The sequence below is a fragment of the Thamnophis sirtalis genome, unplaced genomic scaffold (genome assembly GCF_051295495.1).
Source record: "Thamnophis sirtalis isolate CommonGarterSnake01/CBP01778 unplaced genomic scaffold, rThaSir2_p1.2 scaffold_2, whole genome shotgun sequence".
NCBI classification, from domain to species: domain Eukaryota; kingdom Metazoa; phylum Chordata; class Lepidosauria; order Squamata; family Natricidae; genus Thamnophis; species Thamnophis sirtalis.
In genome coordinates, this window is record NW_028261382.1 from 25,708,615 (window position 1) to 25,727,266 (window position 18,652).

General features: G+C 47.0%; 1 protein-coding gene across 2 annotated transcripts in view; it reads left to right on the top strand.

Moving 5' to 3' along the window:
• Nucleotides 1-9,980, top strand: part of COL5A1 (collagen type V alpha 1 chain) — a 249,424-nt gene extending 239,444 nt beyond the window's left edge. For both annotated transcript variants that reach the window (XM_087704496.1, XM_087704497.1), the window contains exons 65-66: nucleotides 4,271-4,504; nucleotides 6,918-9,980. In XM_087704496.1, coding sequence (XP_087560622.1) covers nucleotides 4,271-4,504; nucleotides 6,918-7,064 — 381 coding nt within the window. In that variant the 3' untranslated portion in view covers nucleotides 7,065-9,980. The remainder of the gene's footprint in view (nucleotides 1-4,270; nucleotides 4,505-6,917) is intronic.
• The last annotated feature ends 8,672 nt before the right edge of the window (nucleotides 9,981-18,652 follow it).

The window sequence follows — 18,652 nt, forward strand, 5'->3', positions numbered from 1 at the left end:
GGGAGTTCATTTATTTTATATCTATATACATAAAAATGGCTGTATGTGTATGTATGTTCCAGCATAACTCTGGAACGCCTCAAACAATTTCAACCAAACTTGGTACACAGATGACTTAGTCTATGGAAACAAATACTGTGGGGGGTAAGAAACCCCTAAAACCTCTCAGGATGTGTGTTCTGTTATGATACAGCCTGTTGTGCCTTCAAATGGCTTCTACTGTACTGCCGTGAAATGGCTTCTACTGTACAGCGCAGTGGAGTTGCCATGGTAACAGCTTCACAGTACTCCACGAAGGGGCTCCCTCTGGTAAGGGAGAAAATCCAACATTAGAAATTACGTTTGGTCCCAACATTTCCCCCTATAAATAAATACCCAGGCAACTCCGGGTTATTGGCTAATTAATTCTAAATAACAATAGTGACAGCTTTCTGGGACCTCTTGAAATACTCTTACGCAGTTTTCTCCTGCAGTGTTCATTTTATTTTAATTTTTTAAAAAAAATACATCTTACTCTTCTATCTGCAGTCAACATTACTGTGCACGGAGTGTGAATAAGATGCACAAAAGCTTTTCCAGCTAGGCAGCACTGCCACCACACTGAAAAGGCGGCTGTCCTGTGTGTTTGTGTGTGTCAAGAGCTTCTTCCCTGCCCAAGGGAGCCCACGCATGTCCCCAGACTCACCACACTGTACTAACTGGAGAAGCCAGGTCCACTCTGGGTCTGGCTGGCCAATCCCACTGGTCTTGTGCAAATCATTTTGTTATGGATTTTGTTTGCAGCTGCTGGTTTTTGCTCATGGCCTCAGATTTTGCCTTCCCTCTTATTTCCTTGCTCTCGTTATCTTGCTGGTCATCAGGATTGTTTCTTGAACTGGCAATGAGCCACCAGGAATTAGAAGACTTCCAAAGGCAACCATACCACCTTTGCTCATGCAGTGGGAATTCCGGATCTATTTGAGAAATTTCACCCTTCCTAAGAAAGCTCTTACCAAATTCCTCTGATGCATTAGATGACAGAAATTGAAAATTAATCCTAATATTCACTTTGGTTTATAGCAATAGCAATAAGCCCTTAGGCTTACATACCACTTCACAGTCCTTTACAGCCCTCTCTATGCAGAGTCAGCCTCTTTGCCCCAACAATCTGGGTCCTCATTTTACCCACCTCGGAAGGACAGAAGGCTCAGTCCATCTTATGCCGGTGAGATTTGAACTGCTAAATTGCAGGCAGCCAGCAGAAGGACCCTGCAGTACTGCATTCTAATCACTGTGACACCACGGCCTGTCCTCCCTTCCTCTTCTTCCCTCCCTCCCTCCCCACCTAGCAATAGCATTTAGACATATATTGCTTCACAGCCCTCTCTAAGCAGTTTACAGAGTCAGCCTCTTGCCCCCACCAACCTGGGTCCTCATTTTACCCACCTCGGAAGGATGGAAGGCTGAGTCCACCTTGAGCTGGTGAGATTTGAACTGCCAAACTGTCAGTCAGCAGAAGGAGTCTGCAGTTCTGCATTCTAACCACTGAATCACTGTGGCTCAATATATTGTTGTGATTACCCATTTAGCTTACCCATTTAGATAATATTGCATTTTGAGCTGGGGAGCAGCTATGGATGTGGCCCCAGGGTCTTTAAAGGCCACTTGCAGCTCTGGATCTCCGATGGTGGATTTGGGGTTACAAATCTCTCTTGTGCTATTTTCCCCTCACCCAGAAGACCTGGAGAGCTCCTTTTGGCATCTCATGGGCTTCAGCGCCTGTTTGAGCTCACTCTGGTTTAGATGCCAGATGGTTTCCATCCTAAACTCTTCATCATGAGTTCTGGGAAGGGCCTGTTGCTCAGTTGGCTTGGCTTGAAAGGTTCTTAAGGAGAGGTTGTCAACCAACAGTTTTTCAGAGGTAAGATCTTCTTCCCTTGTTCACACACTGAATGATATAGGATTGATGAATGAGATGGTTTAACCTTCTTGCTTCCAATTACCATTTTTAAAATTCTAAAAGTTTATTTATTTATGAAATATATTTGCTGCCCATCTCATATCCAACGATTCGGAATAGCTGGCTTACAGCAATAAAAACATTAAAAACATTAAAAATCCATCACTCCTAGAAACGCAGCCAATGAAATAATTAACAAATAAAATCATTAACAGCAGATGGCAAGGGAGGGAGCCGGACACACAAGGAGCGGAGATGGGATTAAGTTTTAATTAGTCCAACACCTCCAGTATGAAGCTCCAGTATGAAATATTAATTATTTCCTTAATAAATGCAAATGAGGCACCACCTCCAAAACCAGGTTTCCAAATTTGTTAAGTTGTGGGTGCACTGAGGCTGTGTGCAAGGCAGGGAAGGAGAGGGAAGGGTTTTCAGAAAGGCTAGCTTTTCATTAAAAAAAAATAGTTAATTTAATTGACTGGTTTACTAAACATTGTTGATAAGCATCAGCTTAATTTGCATATATAATTCCTAGAAGTAATTGAATCCGACACACACACACACCGAGGCATATATATAATATTTTTTGAGGTGAAAATATGTATGATCTCTTAATCTCTTTCTAAATTCAGAGGGCATTTTAAAAGACAATGTCGTACAAATTGACCTGGGGTTCCACCAATGGATTACTGCAATGAGTTCCACATGGGTCCTCTGCTTGAAGACCATCAGAGGTGTGGCTGGACCAGAAGGCAGTGGATAGAAATGCCTCAATATGTCCTCCTGTGCCAGCTGAACTTGCTGCCATTTGGCTTCCAGGCCCTGGTGTCACTGCTCAAGAGAGATGGTCTAGTTCTGAGGGGCCCCCATGGCTGAGAGTCCTGATTGTCGGAGCTACTGGTTCGCCTGAACCGGCTGAATCCCACCCCTCGTGGAGCCCCTCAGGAATTTTATCTGAAATTTCTTCCAATGAAGTGTTCGGCCCAGAGTCTAACGGTGCTGGGTGGCCTCTGAACTGAATGAATGTTGTGTCCATTAGATCAGGGGTCTCCAACCTTGGCAACGTTAAGACTTGTGGACTTTTTTCCTGGCTGAAGAATTTTGGGAGTTGAAGTCCACAAGTCTTGCCAAGGTTAGAGACCCCTGAGTTAGATGGCCATTCCCTTCTAATTGGAATAACTGGAAATAAGTTGCTTTTAGAGGACCATCCTTCTGCATCAGAAGAATTTAGGAGGTGATAAGACTAGTGCAAGACTTAGTCAGACTTTCGTTTTTTTTTTAAATAAAGAGCTTTTTTCCCCAAAAGAAACCTGTTCAGCCTTGGAAGGAAGGAAGAAGAAATCTTTCTGTGGTTCCAAGCACAGGAGACCTTCTAGTGGTCCATCCTCACTGTTGTCAATTTATATTAGGTAGGCTTTAAACAGTGGAAGAGTCAGTTGCCCTCCGTAAATCTCTTGGGAACAGATCCTGACCCAGGATAATCCACTGCCATCTTCTAGTTCCTGGTTGCTCTTTTAGCTTGTCTAGCATGCTTACGCTTGCCTCAGTCAGTCGTTTCGATCTCTCTCAAGACGATCATGGGCAGGAGCCCACATAACTGGTTGGTAAAACCTTTGTTTCTTCTTATCAATTTGTGTGTGTGTATGTGTGTGAAATTGACTGATTCTGAGCATGTGTTGACATGGTCCCATTTCCTTCTGGCCCACTCAGTCCTTTCCCACAATATCTAATGAACACCAGGGTCTTGTCTGGAAGTTGTTTAACTTTGGCATGGAATACCAAGATGTACAGTGAGCACCAGATGCCTTGGGTGGCCCAATCTCTGACACAAACACACAGGAAAGATTTTCAGACAAATCCACAGAGGAAAACCCCAAAATTCCAACGTGGCTGAGATGTCTACGGTTGACCCAACATTCCAACTTCTCTAAACATCTTGAGTCTTTCCTGACTGTGGTCCTAATTCTTATGTGTCTATGAAAGGATCCTTTTAATTCCATGCTTGGTTATTCTGCCAATTGAAGGGTTTCTAATTACTTCCTATATCCTGAACATTGTAGAAATGAGACCTGTTTCTCATTTCTAAGATTTGACCAGCCCAAAACTCAAGGATCCCATTTGTTTTTCAGAAACAATGGGGGCTGTGTGTTTTTTCAAATGTAAAGAATTCTCTCTGACCATCCCTCAAGGGGGTCCAAGAATACCGTGACACACTTGGTGGCACTTGGGTGTAAACTTTCCGCCGAGTGGCCTCCCTCTTGCCTAGCCACCACATCTTGCCTAGCCTCCCTGGTCCGCTTCTTCCTTGTCTCCTTTTCCACTTCCCCTTAGCTCTCCTACGTGGATGCTGACAGCAACCCCATTGGGGTGGTACAGATGACCTTCCTGCGTCTCCTGAGTGCATCCGCCCACCAAAACATCACCTACAACTGCTTCCAGTCCGTGGCCTGGCATGATGCCACTGTGGGCAACTACGAGAAGGCCATGCGCTTCCTGGGCTCCAACGACGAAGAGATGTCGTACGACAACAGCCCTTTCATCAGGGCGGTCTTCGACGGCTGTGCAGTGAGTAGTGATTGTGACTGCGTAGTAGTCCTTGTGCAAAGGAGAGACCCTTAGTTGGGGGGAGGGGTTGGCTCACAGCCCTCTCGGGCAACCTCCTAGGCTGTTCATGTTGATAGCGGGACCTCCTGTTCATGGGGGTGATGAGAGGTGGGAGACTGATACTCTCACAACTGGTTTGCAAAGCACAGGAAATGCTGGACTTGCTTCGATTGCGTGCATGCCATTTGCAAAACACATAGACATGAGCTCAGTCTTTCGCACACGCATGCAGCGTCCAACAACACGGCAGTTCACTGGCACATGCCTTCCACATGTGCCTGTGGTGTCAAAAACACAGCGATGTAGGATGGGATTGTGCCCAGGGAGGGGGGCACCCACAGATTGCAACTACCGGTTCACCTGAATTGATCCGAACCGGCGGCAGCCCTTGGGCGTGATTGAGAAGGGGAAGGCAGAAATATGAGGCAATAGATGATTTTTTTGACTAATGTCTGAAAATAATTATTACTGCATATATTAGCTATCAACAAAAAGAGTTTTAATTAAGTGTAATATAATAATGCGTTTATTGTGGTCAGTGACCAGAATTAATTAAGTGCAACAATCAGTACTGGATTTTTTGCCTAAAAGTCTGACTTTAAGCAGAGAACGTTACCTTCTTCTTCCACTAAGAGATTACAGTGATTTGAGTCTTTGGGTATGTCAGGGTTCCAAGAAACACCCCCAACAAAAGGAGACTCTGCGGCTTGAGTTTCCTCAAAGTTCCACTTTTTAGAGATGCCATTTTGGCACATCTGGGAAAACCCAAAAGAAAGTTCCAGCCCTGCCCATCAACCCCATGTCCATCACAAGGCCCAATCAGGCACCGTCCCAACTGGAGATGCCTCCCAGTCACGCCACTCCAGATGCAGGGCAAGACGTCCTTGACTCTCTGAGAAAGCCTGGCGCAGAAGCCAGTCGGGGCCAAACGTGAGCGATGGACTTTCACAAAACTTTTGTTTCAGCAAAAGGAACTGAGACCCCGAACAACAGCAAAGGCACAATCTTTGATACAATTGATTTTCAGAAATAGGGACGTAAAATTTTAGAAAGCTATTTATTACCTTCTTGGAAGTTCTACCTTGCTTTTAGTCTAAGTCCCCTTGTCTATGGAGTTACGCCTTGTTTGAGCCTAGGACCCATTCCGCCCCTACAGCGTTAGACCTTCTTAAGCCCTGCTAGTGGTTCCTGCAGCTTATTCTCTTGTTGCCAAATCTTATAGGTGTGTAATTTCAAGTAGGTTGCATTTCCTCCATTTCAAACTGACATACGGTTCCATTCCTCTTAAGTTTTCACTCTTTCCTGGGATGGGGGTGGTGGTGAACTGCTTCTTTACAGGGGATCCATCAGGTGCAACTGGTAGCCATGTGATGCTGAGAAAAGGAGGGAGGAGCCAGTAGACACACCCACCCCCAACGGCCCTGGAGCACCTTCTGGAGACTACCTGCAAAATCTTCTTAGACTCGAGAGAGGGAGGGGGAACAAGGGAGAGAGAGGGAGGAAGAGAGGGAGAGGGAAAGAGGGGGAGAGAGAGAGGGAAAGAGGGAGGAAGAGAAGGAGTGGGAGAGAAGGAGAGGGAAAGAGGGGAGAAAAGAGAGAGGGAAAGAGGGAGGGAAAGGGGGAAAGAGGGAGGGAGGGAGACCTCCAGCTACACAAAAAGTCATAGATAGATTAATACACTTATGAAAAAATGCCTTATATCGAGGATAAGTGTTGGCAAAAGCAGCGTACATTAGGCAGTATTCTGAACAAAATGTATATATTTTAGAAATATGAACAAAAAGATATAAACCTTCATGGGAATTTTAAAAAAAAATATCCAAGTTCCAGCAGACCAAACTTGATATGCAGTAAAAAAAAAAAGAAGAAAAGATTGAAAGATACCCAAACCGACCAGCTTCGCCCTCCCAGACTTCAGTTGGCAGGAGCCGTGGTTGGCAGCATGCTGCGCAGTCAGCCCAAGCCAGAATTTCTTTTTAAAAAGAATCTAACTCAGCATAATTTCCTGTTGTCAAACAACAGAGCATTTGGCTACTCAAGCAGCAGCAGGAGTGAGAAAATGTAATGGAGAGTAAATAAAAAAACATAAAATAATATAAAACGGAAAGAGGGAAAGGAAGGGAAAGGAAAGAAGAAAGGGAATAAAGAAGGAAAGGAAAAAGGAAGGGAAAGGAAAGATGGAGGGAGGAAAGGGAAAGGCGAAAGGAAATGACAAGGGAAGGAAAGAGGAAAGGAAATAGAGAAAGAAAGGAAAGGAAACCGAGAAAGAAAGGGGAAGGAAAGGGGAAAGACGAAAGGAAAGAAGGAGAGGAGAGGAAAAGAAAGGGAATCCAGAGACCTGAACGGCCTCTTGTCCTGCCTTCTCCCTCTGCAGACCAAGAAGGGCTACCAGAAGACGGTCTTGGAAATCAGCACCCCCAAAGTGGAGCAGGTCCCCATTGTCGACATCATGTTCAACGACTTTGGCGAAGCGTCTCAGAAGTTTGGATTTGAGGTGGGGCCGGCGTGCTTCCTGGGCTGAGGGCCGCTCAGAAGGACTCTCTGCAAAAGGGCAACTTCGTAACCTCATTGTGCCTTCTCTTTTTGGCTACTTCCTCTCCTTTCGTTGTTCTTGGTCATCATGTGCACGTTCTGAAACTGGACAGTTTGATGGGACTGTTTTCAAAACCGCTCTCCTATTTACCCTGACATCAATTTTGCCCCAAGGCACACCCACCCCTCCCTCAACCCCAGTCACAATCCGGACCCTGCTCACCACCGATTCCAGAATCACATGACCGAGGGGCTCTCCGACTGGCCAGAGCCAGCTTTCTCCTTCTGTGCTGCGCCTCTTCATGGAGACCGTCAAAGGGCTCCGCTCTCACGCTTGGATGTGTTGCCTTTTCCTCGAAACCAGAACGTTCCCGGCAGGAAAGACGCCACCCCTGCCGCCTTTGCCTTCCTTCCTTTCAGCAGCTTCTCTGCATCCGAGGGAAAACTGTCCAGCTATCGCCAGTTTCCCGTCATTGGAAAGTCCCTGAAACACCACCGAAAGCCATCAGCCGGGCGATGCAGCCGACGCCTGATCTCTGTACAGAAACATGGACGAAGGACTCCGAAACCCCCTCCTCGCTTGGATAATCTTCCCTGCTGGGGTTTCTCTCAGAACCTAGATGGAACACCTCCCCCCCCCCACCAGAGATGGTTTCTCTGGTTCTCTTCCGCTTCATTCACACAAGAAACATCGGAAAGCAACGACCCTTAAAAGTACCAGGTTCTGACTGCTTATCCCATATGATAAAGGTGCTTCTATTTTTGTATTTTGTAAGTAAATATTTGTATATTATTATATTAAATATTAAATGTTTCTGGGTTCAAAAGATGCATGTGAGTCACCCATGCTCCACTGGGCAGCCTCCTCGTCCCCAGCATCCGATGCCTTCGCTAAGACCAAAGTAGGAATCAGCAGGGAACCGTGTGCTCCCCCCAGACTCAGGAAGCAGGTTCCTGCAGCCCCCTCCCCTTAGGAGCAATACGCCTCAGCCTTACAGGCACCCAGCAAATGGGATTAAAATTAAGCATTGCTGAACTTTGGGGGAACTGAGGCAGGTGTGTCTCCGGACAAAGGAAAACGGCTGCCATCTTTGTGCCAAGTGTACCAGCAGTGTTGATATTTGTCACCTCTGACAAGCAATAGATTTATGGCCAGCTCCCCCCACCCCTATTCAGGCTTTACCTAGTGCAATGTAGAGGTTTTTTAAAAAATATCTTTTACCAAGAAAATCTTTTCCCCTCAGTGTTCTCTTATCTTCCTTCCATTTTGTTGGTGCTATAGCTGTCGGAGGAACCTTCCAGACAACCCTGGCTGAGCCCTACCAGGGGTCCCTCCCAGCTCTCCCCTCATTTCAGCCCAGTGATACATCACCTGTCGTTCCCCCCTCCCCCATGACCTTGTATCCCGTGACCCATCATCCTATCATTGATGGGTCTGATGAGCGAATTAATTCAACTGTTCCGGAGGTCTGGGTTTTTCTTTGGTAGCAATAGGCTATTCACGCAACGCATCCCAGGGTAAACATGCCAGATTTGTACTCAGTTGCTGAATATTTGTGGTGCTAATTTATGACTTTATTCAATGTACTGAAGCCAAGGCCAGACTTGACCTGTCTCTACAACTCCCCTCCTCTGTCTTTCCAGAGCAAAACTGAACAGTGCAATTGTGTGTGTCTTTCTCCAGTGGGGGGGGGAGGGCTTACAGCCACCGCCCACCCTCCACCCCTCTGGTTCACTGCTCCCATACGTAGAAAGGGAAAGAGCACCCCACGCCTGGCCCTCAGCCTCGAGGCCAAAGGGAAGGGCATTGCTGTGACTGAATGGGAGTCTTTGCGGGATGTCTTTTCCCAAGGCATTCCTGACGCGGGGAAGCTCCGGGTGTAACTAGCCAGCATCTATCTGTATCTGTAGACTCCCCTGCTGGGCTGGCTGACTTTCCTCCTGCCATTATCGTGGGCCCTTATCCCTTTCCCGCCTTCCTTTCCCACCGAAGGAGCATGGCGTGAGAGTGGTTGTCAGGATATCACTTAGAAGGCCAGGAAGTGACATATTTCTCATTGAAAACAGCATTCTGAACAGCTCTGTTTGGCCAGTCTGTGCTTTTGTCTCTCGAGGGGGGTGGGAGGCCTTTCCTGTAGCCCGCTCCCACTCTTCATTGGCAGACAGCAATGATTTGTCCACTCCTGACAGATTCCAGGGGACAAGCCTCGCGAGGCGCACAGGGTCTTTGGCCCTACACAACATTCCCCAACCTGGGCACAACATTCATGGTGCTCTTTCCCTTCTTTGGGGAATTTGGGGGGAATCACCGCATGGAGGGTGGAGAGCTGAGATACGCTCTCTTAGGTCATGTGATTCTGATCTGATTATTTCATCTCCCTTCCTTCCTTCCTTCCTTCCTTCCTTCCTTCCTTTCCTTCCTTCCTTCCTTCCTTTCTTTCCTATTTTGGTGCTTCTATCAAAATCCTACAGAATGTTGTAAAACTGTACTGTTGTGTCTTTCATTCCTGTTCCATTTTTCCCTTCCCCTCCCAGAACACTTTCAGTTACCGTATATTGCAATAAAATTTGCTTCTTGTATTTGCAGACATATCTTTCTGTGTAATTTTATCCCCTAATATATATCATGACTTGAACAAATGTTGATAAAAAAGTATGAAAACAAAGATTTAAATACATAGATCCCCCTCCCCCTTTGAAGTGAGGATGTGTATGAATCTCTGCATCTATGTACACACACACACACACACACACACGTATGATCAGGTGACCCTATTTGTACAGGTTTCCAAATTCCAACATGCCCGTTAGAGGTATTTTTAAGAGAAAAAAATTGAACCTGTGTAATAAAGGAATAAGTGTAATCGATATTTTTCAATAAACCAAGTTTACTGTTTCCACCTAACCCCCGTGACGTGAATGCTTCTTCTGCCTGTAGGTCCCAATCCCCTTCCTTCCCCCCACTTTTCCTGATTTCCCCAAACCAGTCCAGCCTTGGGGGTGGGGGGAGGGCACAGAAGCTTCACCAGTCAGGCAGCCGAGAGTCTTGAAAGGAAAGCAGTAATGGGGGGAGAGGCACAGAAATGGGGGCAGGGTCTGCCATGGAATGGGGAAGAAAGATGCATTAGCTGAAACCATGGCTGCCTCTTGCTCCCTTTCATCTGCCAGGCAGCCTTGAAACTTGGGCCGTCTCATTGGATCCTCTTCCAGGGAAGGCTGGCATCCTTCAAAGGTGGGGGAGGCTCAGTTTTTTTCCTACAGAGAAGCCAACTTTTCCATGCCAGAGATACGATGCCAGATCTCCAGTCAGGGACAAGCAAATTCTGCCTTTTCCGGGAGAAAGGATGACATGGGCACAGCTGGCATCTTAGTGGAAGTTCAGCCCTTTTCTCCCCAGTGCCTCCTTTTCAAGGGATCCTAATCTTGGTCAACCTATCTCGCCAAGAGAAGGACCGATTGCAGTCAACTGCTACTTGAGGAACTCATGCAGAGAAGAGGAGGGTCCACCTATTCTCCAAAGCACCTGAAGGCAGGGCAAGAAGTATCAGGTGGAAGATTAAAATAACATAATCTGTTATGTTAACATTTTTAATTAAGTTATAAAGTATTATAAAGTGCAAAAGTAAATAAAAGAGCAGTGAGGGGAAAGGGGGAAGAGAAGGGAGGAAAGGGAGGGGAAAGAAAAAGAAGCATTGACTCTCTCTGTTACAGCAGAATAAGGCATGAGCATCAAATCACACCTTTTTGCTTTTTCCTAAGAATATGAACTTTCTATAAACATTTCTATAAAGATCTATCCTTCTTATCTAGAAAACCCAAAGTCAAAGTTTCATTCTCTTCCACATCAAGCATGAAGTTTGGAGACGGAAACAAAAGTATTTGTGTTCTTTTCTTTCACCAAAGTGGTCAGTTTTGCCATTTCAGCCAACGCCCTCGACCTCTGCAACCATTTGCCCATGGTAGGGATCGAAGCGTCCTTCCATGTTTGTGCGCAGAATAGTATTGCTGCTGTCAACATATATAATAACAAAGTTCCATTTTTTTTCTCCAGTTCTTTTTCCATTAGGCTCAAAAGGAAAAGCTCTGATTCATTTCTATCTCCATTTTCAAGATTTTCTGTATTAGAGCGTGAATTTTTTTGTGGGGGGTGGAAGATTATGAGAGAGAGATCCAACCCAGAACTGAAATGCAGTTCTGATCTCAGCTTAAGAGAACTGATGCTGACAGTGAAGGTTTTGCATGTGGACAGGAGAGCTCCGTGGTGGGTGTGGGCCAGTCCCTCTGTGCACATGCAACCTGGCTCGCTTGTTGTAGAGAAGAAGTGACCTTGGATCATTGCCTTGAGCTCCCAGGTGGAAGAAGGGAAGTAAATGTAAGATGCGAATGGCACTCAGGGTCTGTAGGGGGAGGAAACATTGTGCTTTGGCTTTATCAATGGGCCATGCGCGCTTCTTCACTTGGACCACAAGATGTCCAGAGGTCACTAGCCAAGTGCACACACACTCGTCTGCCAAGGTCCTGCCTCGAACAACAGGAGAGCAGGTGCTGGCTGGCTTTGAAGATCTCCTGAACCACGGGGATTGCCAAGGGGATCGGGATTGCAAGAAGCAGCAGAAGGGGCACCCTTTCCCCATACAGGTCACCTGTTAGCTGGGTCCCATTGAAGCAAGGCTCTGCCACTCCTGACAGCACTGACCCTGAGCCAGGGGTGGGTTTCACATTTAGTTACTAGTGGTTTGCTGCGCACATGCCCACTTCACGGGCACACACATCCCTTCTGCGCATGGGGCTGGCCTTTTACACATGTACTTTGCACCCAGCCTTAAAAATGTGCCTAAACAGAGCCGGGGTGGGTGGGGCCCAACCACGATTTCGCTACCAGTTTGGGTGAACTGGTCTGAAGCAGCTGAATCCCACCTCTGACCTGAGCTTAACAATAACTGATCACACTCGCTGTCAGGCCTGGGGGAGGAAAGTGGTTTTGTGATATGAGAGTCCCTGGGTAGAAGCTACACCTGCCGCCTGTTGCTCAACAAGAACCCTGGAGTGTGTTTTGGCACAGGCTGTAGATGCTTGTACTTCTCTCCTCCTCAGCCTGAGAGGTTCACACAATAGTGTGGTTTCTTAGCTTGTAGTTCAGCTTTTGATATGGATACAGGCAAAGAGGTCATTGTGTTAACCCATAAGATTGAGTGTCTGGTTTTAAGACCTAACATGGAAGCCCACCGAGTGGTGCCGTGGCCTAGAGGTGGAGCTCTCGCCTCCCAATCAGGAGGCTGTGAGTTCGATCCTAGGTAGAGGCAGATATTTCTCTCTCTGGGCACCATGAGAATATGTCTGCTGAACAAAACTCCGCCCTGGCAATAGGAAGGGCATCCGGCCAGTATGCCATTCTGTTGCCCAGACTCAACCCCGCAAGGGATTATGGGGTCATTAAAAGGGGATGATGATGATATGAAAGCCCACCCCAGTCTTGGGATTACAGGGACTTCCTATCGGAACTTGTCTGTCTGAAAGACTCTAAAATTCTTCAAAGTCAAGAATTTTCTTCTTTCTTCAAAGTCTTGAGTCAAGGTAAGACTGGTTGTCCCAAAGGTGCTTTTTCCACAGCTAGATGGGTGTCTAGATGTAAAGAAGACATTAATGGCCCTGAAGCTCTTTCTAGACTAATCTACCCAATGCCCACTGTCTTCCGAAGCAACCGCCATTTCCCCACGGAGGGAGGGAGGCATTGCACCTAATTCCATCCTGGCCCAGGTGGCCAGTTCCATCCCTCAAATGACCATATTTCCACGCTGTCACATCTCCTCTTCCTCTTCCTGCCCCTTTTCGAATTTCCCAAAGGCGGTAATATCTGTTTAAATGTGCCACCCGTGGGGAGGAGGGGGCCGGGAGACGGATGCTTGGAGTTTGCAGGGTAATAGTTTGTGTCACTCTAAATTGAAATTTATCTCCCACTAAGTGTTCTAATCCCATCACTGGGCTGGTGAAGCTACCAAGGGCCGCTCCGCTTGTCCTGCGGCTTTGCATAAACTGCCACAGCTTTTCAATTTGCTTCTGGCCTTCCTCACCTCCTGGAAAAGCAATATTGGAGGCTGCAGGAAGAGAGAAGCCAGGCAGCCTGTTGGTGGTGGGACTTGACAGGTGATGTAGAAGGGGCTGGCATGCAGCTAGAGAGAGGAAATTAAATGAGGCTTTAAAAAAAGGAAACTATGGAAATGAGTCATGAATCTGAAAGGAATCAGACCCAGGAAACTGCCTAGGAGTCTTCCATTGTACACAGGAGAATCATTTCACATATGCCTTTTCAAATAATTCCTGTTGTGCTTCTGTGTTGAAAAAACAAAAGAGGATTTAAAGGTACATTTATTTTGTTGCGCTATTTGCAATAAACCTTGAGGTGGGACAATAAGGACGGACGTGCAAAAGATACTAGAGAAGGTCTGTGGCAGGCCCTCAACAGCTGCATTAATGCCACCAATGCAGGGGATCTGAGGTTTTGGGGGTAGGGCTGCAGCTGACGTTCATGCCAGCCTCCTCCTGCCCGCCTTCCCCCTTCAGCCGCCCAGGAGCCCTATCCGAAGATGCTGGTGCCAATGGGACTGTCTAATCCAGAAGATGCAAGTGGGGCCAAGTTCAGCCTGCCTGTTCCGAAGAGAGATTTGCCTTGCAAGGGGGCTCCTGGGAGGGGGGGGGACGGGGGCTGGAGCAACTACAGGCCTGAGGGTTTAGCCGGTTCGCTATGAGAGCTGGGCTGCTTCTTTCATTCTCCCTGGCACGATGGCCAACATTGCTCTCCAGACTGATTGCTCAAAGAAGCAGCCCACATCAACCCAGCAGTTGAGCCAAAGCCCCGCCCCCTGCTGCCCCCTGTCATCTTCCCCAGGTTATTTCGGCTGGGGGTCACAATGCCACCTTGACTTCTTTGACACCTTGCCAAGCGAGAGAACCAGCGAACGTCCCCCCAGTGACCCCAAGCCATCAAATAATAATTTCATGGTTCCAAGTAAATGTCCCCCATCAGTTGAGGACTCTGAGGCTGTGGCTTTTCTCAAAGATCCATTTCATTGGCTACATCGTCTCGGCACGTTCAGATGCGAAACCAACTCTAAATATTTCCCGCGTTTCGTTGTAATAGAAGAAATAGAGATTCCCCTCCACCCCCACCCCCAGTGTTACAGGTCACGTTTCAGGCCTGGGAGCCATTTTTTGCATTGGGCCTTCAGGCCTGCCACAGTTATTGCTGTGGGAAAACTGGGAGGGGGGATTATATGGAGTGGGGTAAATGTAGTCTAAATAACATTCCTTTCTCAGAGAGTCAAGGACGTATTGCCCTGCACCTGGAGTGGCGTGACTGGGAGGCATCTCCAGTTGGGACGGTGCCTGATTGAGCCATGGGTTGGACATGTGGGTGCTGGGCAGGGACTGGAACTTTCTTTCGGGTGGGGAAAACCTGGAAACGTTCAGATCCGGGTTTTCCCAGATGTGCCAAAATGGCATCTCTAATAAAGTGGAACTTTGAGGAAACTCGAGCCTCAGCATCTCCTTTTGTTGGGGGTGTTTCTTGGGACCCTGACATTACGTTAGCCCACCAGGTAGATGCTCAGCTACTCCCCACGGCTGTTACAAGCTCTTGTTGAGATGACCTGGCTTCCTACGGTCCTCCAACCATCGAGCACTCAACCGAAGGCACAGCTGATGCTAAGTCCCGTGGATGGCTTGGGCCAACATCTCCACCGCTCTGGAAAACTGCAATGTTAGCAGAGCTTCAGCATTTGCCCAAGTTGTTGGACTAGCTGAGCTTCTTCGTGGAAGACGCAACACACTTGGTTTGCTTTGGGGATAATCAAATCTACCCTCCCATAAATAAAACATCTCTTTAAACAAAATTAGCAAATCTCTCTGGGATGCCCAACTGTCAGTCAACGCCAAATATTAACAGGCTGTTTGATAGATCGGAGGGGAGGGGTGGGAGCGTACAAGCCTGACCCTCCCTTCCTTCCCCCCAATTTCAGCAAAGGTCAGCACTGCAGGTATGAGCAGGTGGGCATCTGGGGCCCTGGTTCCTTCTGCTTTAATGATCCAATTGTCTGGAAAAAACCTGAGTCAGCCCTGGGAGAGGATGGCTAATTGACCACAGGTAATTCATTTGGTCTTGGGGAAGCAACGAGAAAGCTTCAGCTGATTAAGAAACCTCCAAAAGGTGTTAATGATGGGGGAGAGGAATCTACAAAACTCTCCTGTATGCATACTTTTGACAGGATTCCCCAAGGTTCCTTGGCCTTCAGCAAAGCAGGGAAGGGCAATTGATGCATTCCCAAAAATAAAGCAGGAGCAAAACTCACCTATGAGCCACACTCTCTGGAGTGTCTTCAGGGCCAAGGCAGCAACTAGGGAGGGTTTCAGATTTCCAAAAGCAGCTGAGCTCTATGAGCGTCACACAGTCCATCTGAGCCAGCGCAGGGCAAACATTCAGGAGGCTGGGTGTTTGGGGAACATCTGCTGTACTCTCCACAGTTCTTCCATATAGCTGCATGGGGTGGGGATGGAGGAAATGAGACAAGGGGGCTTGTTCCACTAGGGATGGGATGTGGGGGGGGGGAGACTATGAAAATCACAGAAACACGTTCATACTCTGGAGCTACAAGGGATTATGGCATTTCCCAGCATTGTTCTACGTTAAAATTCCTATATTTAAATTAAACAGATTAGCAGAGTTGGAAGGGACCAACCTCCTGCTCAAGCAGGTAGGCCCTATATCATTTCTGACAATTAGTTGTGTAGTCTATTTGTGAAAGCTTCCAGGGATGAAGCTCCCACAACTTCCGAAGGCAACTTCTGTTCCATGGGTGGATTGTTATGTCTCCTTATTTCCAGGTTGAATCTCTCCTTGGTTAGTTTCTATCCATTCTTCCTTGACTGGCCTTCAGATGCTTTGGAGAATAGCTTGATCTCCTCCTCTCTGTGGCAGCCCCTCAAGTATTCAAAGACTGCTATCCTGTCTCCCCTGGTCCTTCTCTTCCCTAGACCAGCCATGCCCAGTTCCTGTAACCATTCATCATTTGTTTGAGCCCCCAGTTCCCTAATCATCCTGGTTGCTCTTCTCTGCACTCCTTCTAGAGTACCAACATCTTTTTTATAGTGTGGTGACCAAAACCGGATGCAGGATTCTAGGTGTGGTCTTAGTAAGGCTTTATAGAGTGGTAGTAGTCAATGTTCCCTCTAAGCTGCCGTGCAGGTGGCAACAAAACACAGCGCAGCAGTTTCCAACTGCAGCACCGTGATTTTTAGCATGATGGACTTCAGTCTGCAGGTGGCTAGGAGGCTTCTGTCAGCTGGACCGGGATATTACAGTGCCTGGACACACCCACAGGAGGGCGGGTCTTTGGCCCACAGAAATGTGGCCACTTAGGGTTACGATTGGACTCCCTCCGCCAGGATGTGGCTGATTGACAGGGAGGCCGTTCCCTCCTGGATCAAAGTTACTGGGGGGGGGGCAGTGGCGGTGGCGGCAATGGCCAACTCTCCGCGGGACGTGCAGAGCATCTTCCATCACGGTTTGTCAGCTAAGCCCCCATGGCTGGCTGGGCTCCCCGCCGTTGGCTCCGCTTCCGAGATGCGGGTGTGCGGGAGGCGCTTGGCAACGCCGGGTGTGCACGTGTTGTCTGAATCCAGCCTCTGCCTTCGGAGCATTGGGGCTCAAGGTTTCTTTTGCAGGAAGGGGGAGTCGAGCTGGTGCTCCGCGGATTTTATTTGATTTTATTGCTCAAAAAGAAAAGGAAAATAGAGGCTTCTTCGTCCACCCGGACCAGAAAGTCAAAATCCGGAAAATTAACCTTGTTTAGGAAAGTTTTGCCCTGATGGAAAAATAGTGTTTTCCAGTGAAAGTTTTTCCCCACTTTTCCTTGTTGGTTTTTTTTTTTGCCTCTATTCCTTCTTTTCTCTTTTCTCTTCTCTTTCTTCCTTCTTTCTTTTTCTTTCCTTCCTTCCTTCTTTCCTTTCTCTCTTTTTTCTGCTGCTTTTTCTTATCCTCCCTCCCTTCCCCTTTCTTTTTCTCCTCTTTCTCCTCTTTCATTTTTCTGTCTCTCTGTCTCTGTCTCTCTCCCCCCCTCTCTCCCTCTCCCTTCCCTCCTTCCTCCCTGCCCCTTCCTCCTCTCCCCTCTTTGTTTGTTTCTTTATGTGCCCCAATTGCTAAATACATCAATTGGTAATTTATTCATAACTTGCTAATATCACTGCAGACTATTGGATAGTAAGGGGGGAAGTATAAAGCATATAAAGTAATTCATAGTATGGAAAATGTGGCTAGAGGGAAGTTTTGATTCTTTTCCCATAGAGAGTCATCCATTGAACTTGAAGTAGTCCTCAATTTACAACAGTTCACTTAATGACTAAAGCTACATTAGCACTGAAAAAAGTGACTTACGGCTGTTCTTCACACTTATGATCATTGCAGCATCCCCATGGCCACACGATCAAAATTTGGATCTTTGGCAACTGCCTCATATTTATGATGGTTGCAGGGTCCTGGGCTCACCTTTTGCAACCTTCGGCCAAGGTAAGTCAATAGGAAAGTTTGATTGACTTAACAACCAGGTTACTGATTTAACCACAGTGATTCACTTAACTGTATGTAGCAAGAAAGGTTGTAAAATGGGGCAAAACTCACTTAACAAATGTCTCACTTAGCAATAGAAACTTTGGGCTCAATTATGGTTGTGGACTGAGGACTACCCGTATAGTGAGATTTCTTTACTTAATGGATATTTACATGGTAGAATTGAGTTTCAAATAACACTGATTTCGTTATTGTCTTGGGTGACATCTGCGAAAAAAAATCAGGTGCTCAGGCATGAAAATGTGCTGCTCAAACACTATACTCTTCCGTGCACACTGAAAAAAAAATTAGAGGGAACATTGGTAGTCGTACCTCCCTTCATCTTGATTGTATCCCTCTGTTAATGCAACTTAATACCATTTAGCTTCCTTCAGAGGAAATCCCTTCAACCTTTTCATCCTTTCACCAATTTCCTTCCTTTTTTAATGCAACACATTTGAGACAGAAAGTGTGGCTTCCTACAACTTCAGGCTAGAGCTTTTGAACTAGAAAGTGGGCACATGAGAAAGGTTTCCACTTAGCCCCTGCCCCATATGCCTCCTTGCCTCATCTTCTGGAAGTCTCTTTTTACCCACAACACTCCAACAAGTTTGCACGAGCTCCGCTTTGAAAGCCAAAGACCACGTACCCCAGGTTGAGCCTTTGACAATTTGGGGTGGGGGTTGGGGGGCTGACGGCAGATTGGAATGAAAGCAGGTCATGGGTATTCTCCCAAATTGAGGACTGGTGGGTTCAACCGGATTTAGGAAGAAAGGATGGAAAGGGAGGAAACTAGTGAGTTTCAATTTGCTTTTTTGGGGGGGGGAAGCATAATCCTTTGCTGGGTGTTTACTGGCCGGATGCCCTTCCTGTCACCAATGCAGAGTTTTGTTCAGCAAATATATTCTCATTGTGCCCCGAGAAATATCTGCCTCTACCTGCGATCAGAGAAGGAGAATGAGAAAGGGAAGAGAAGTGAA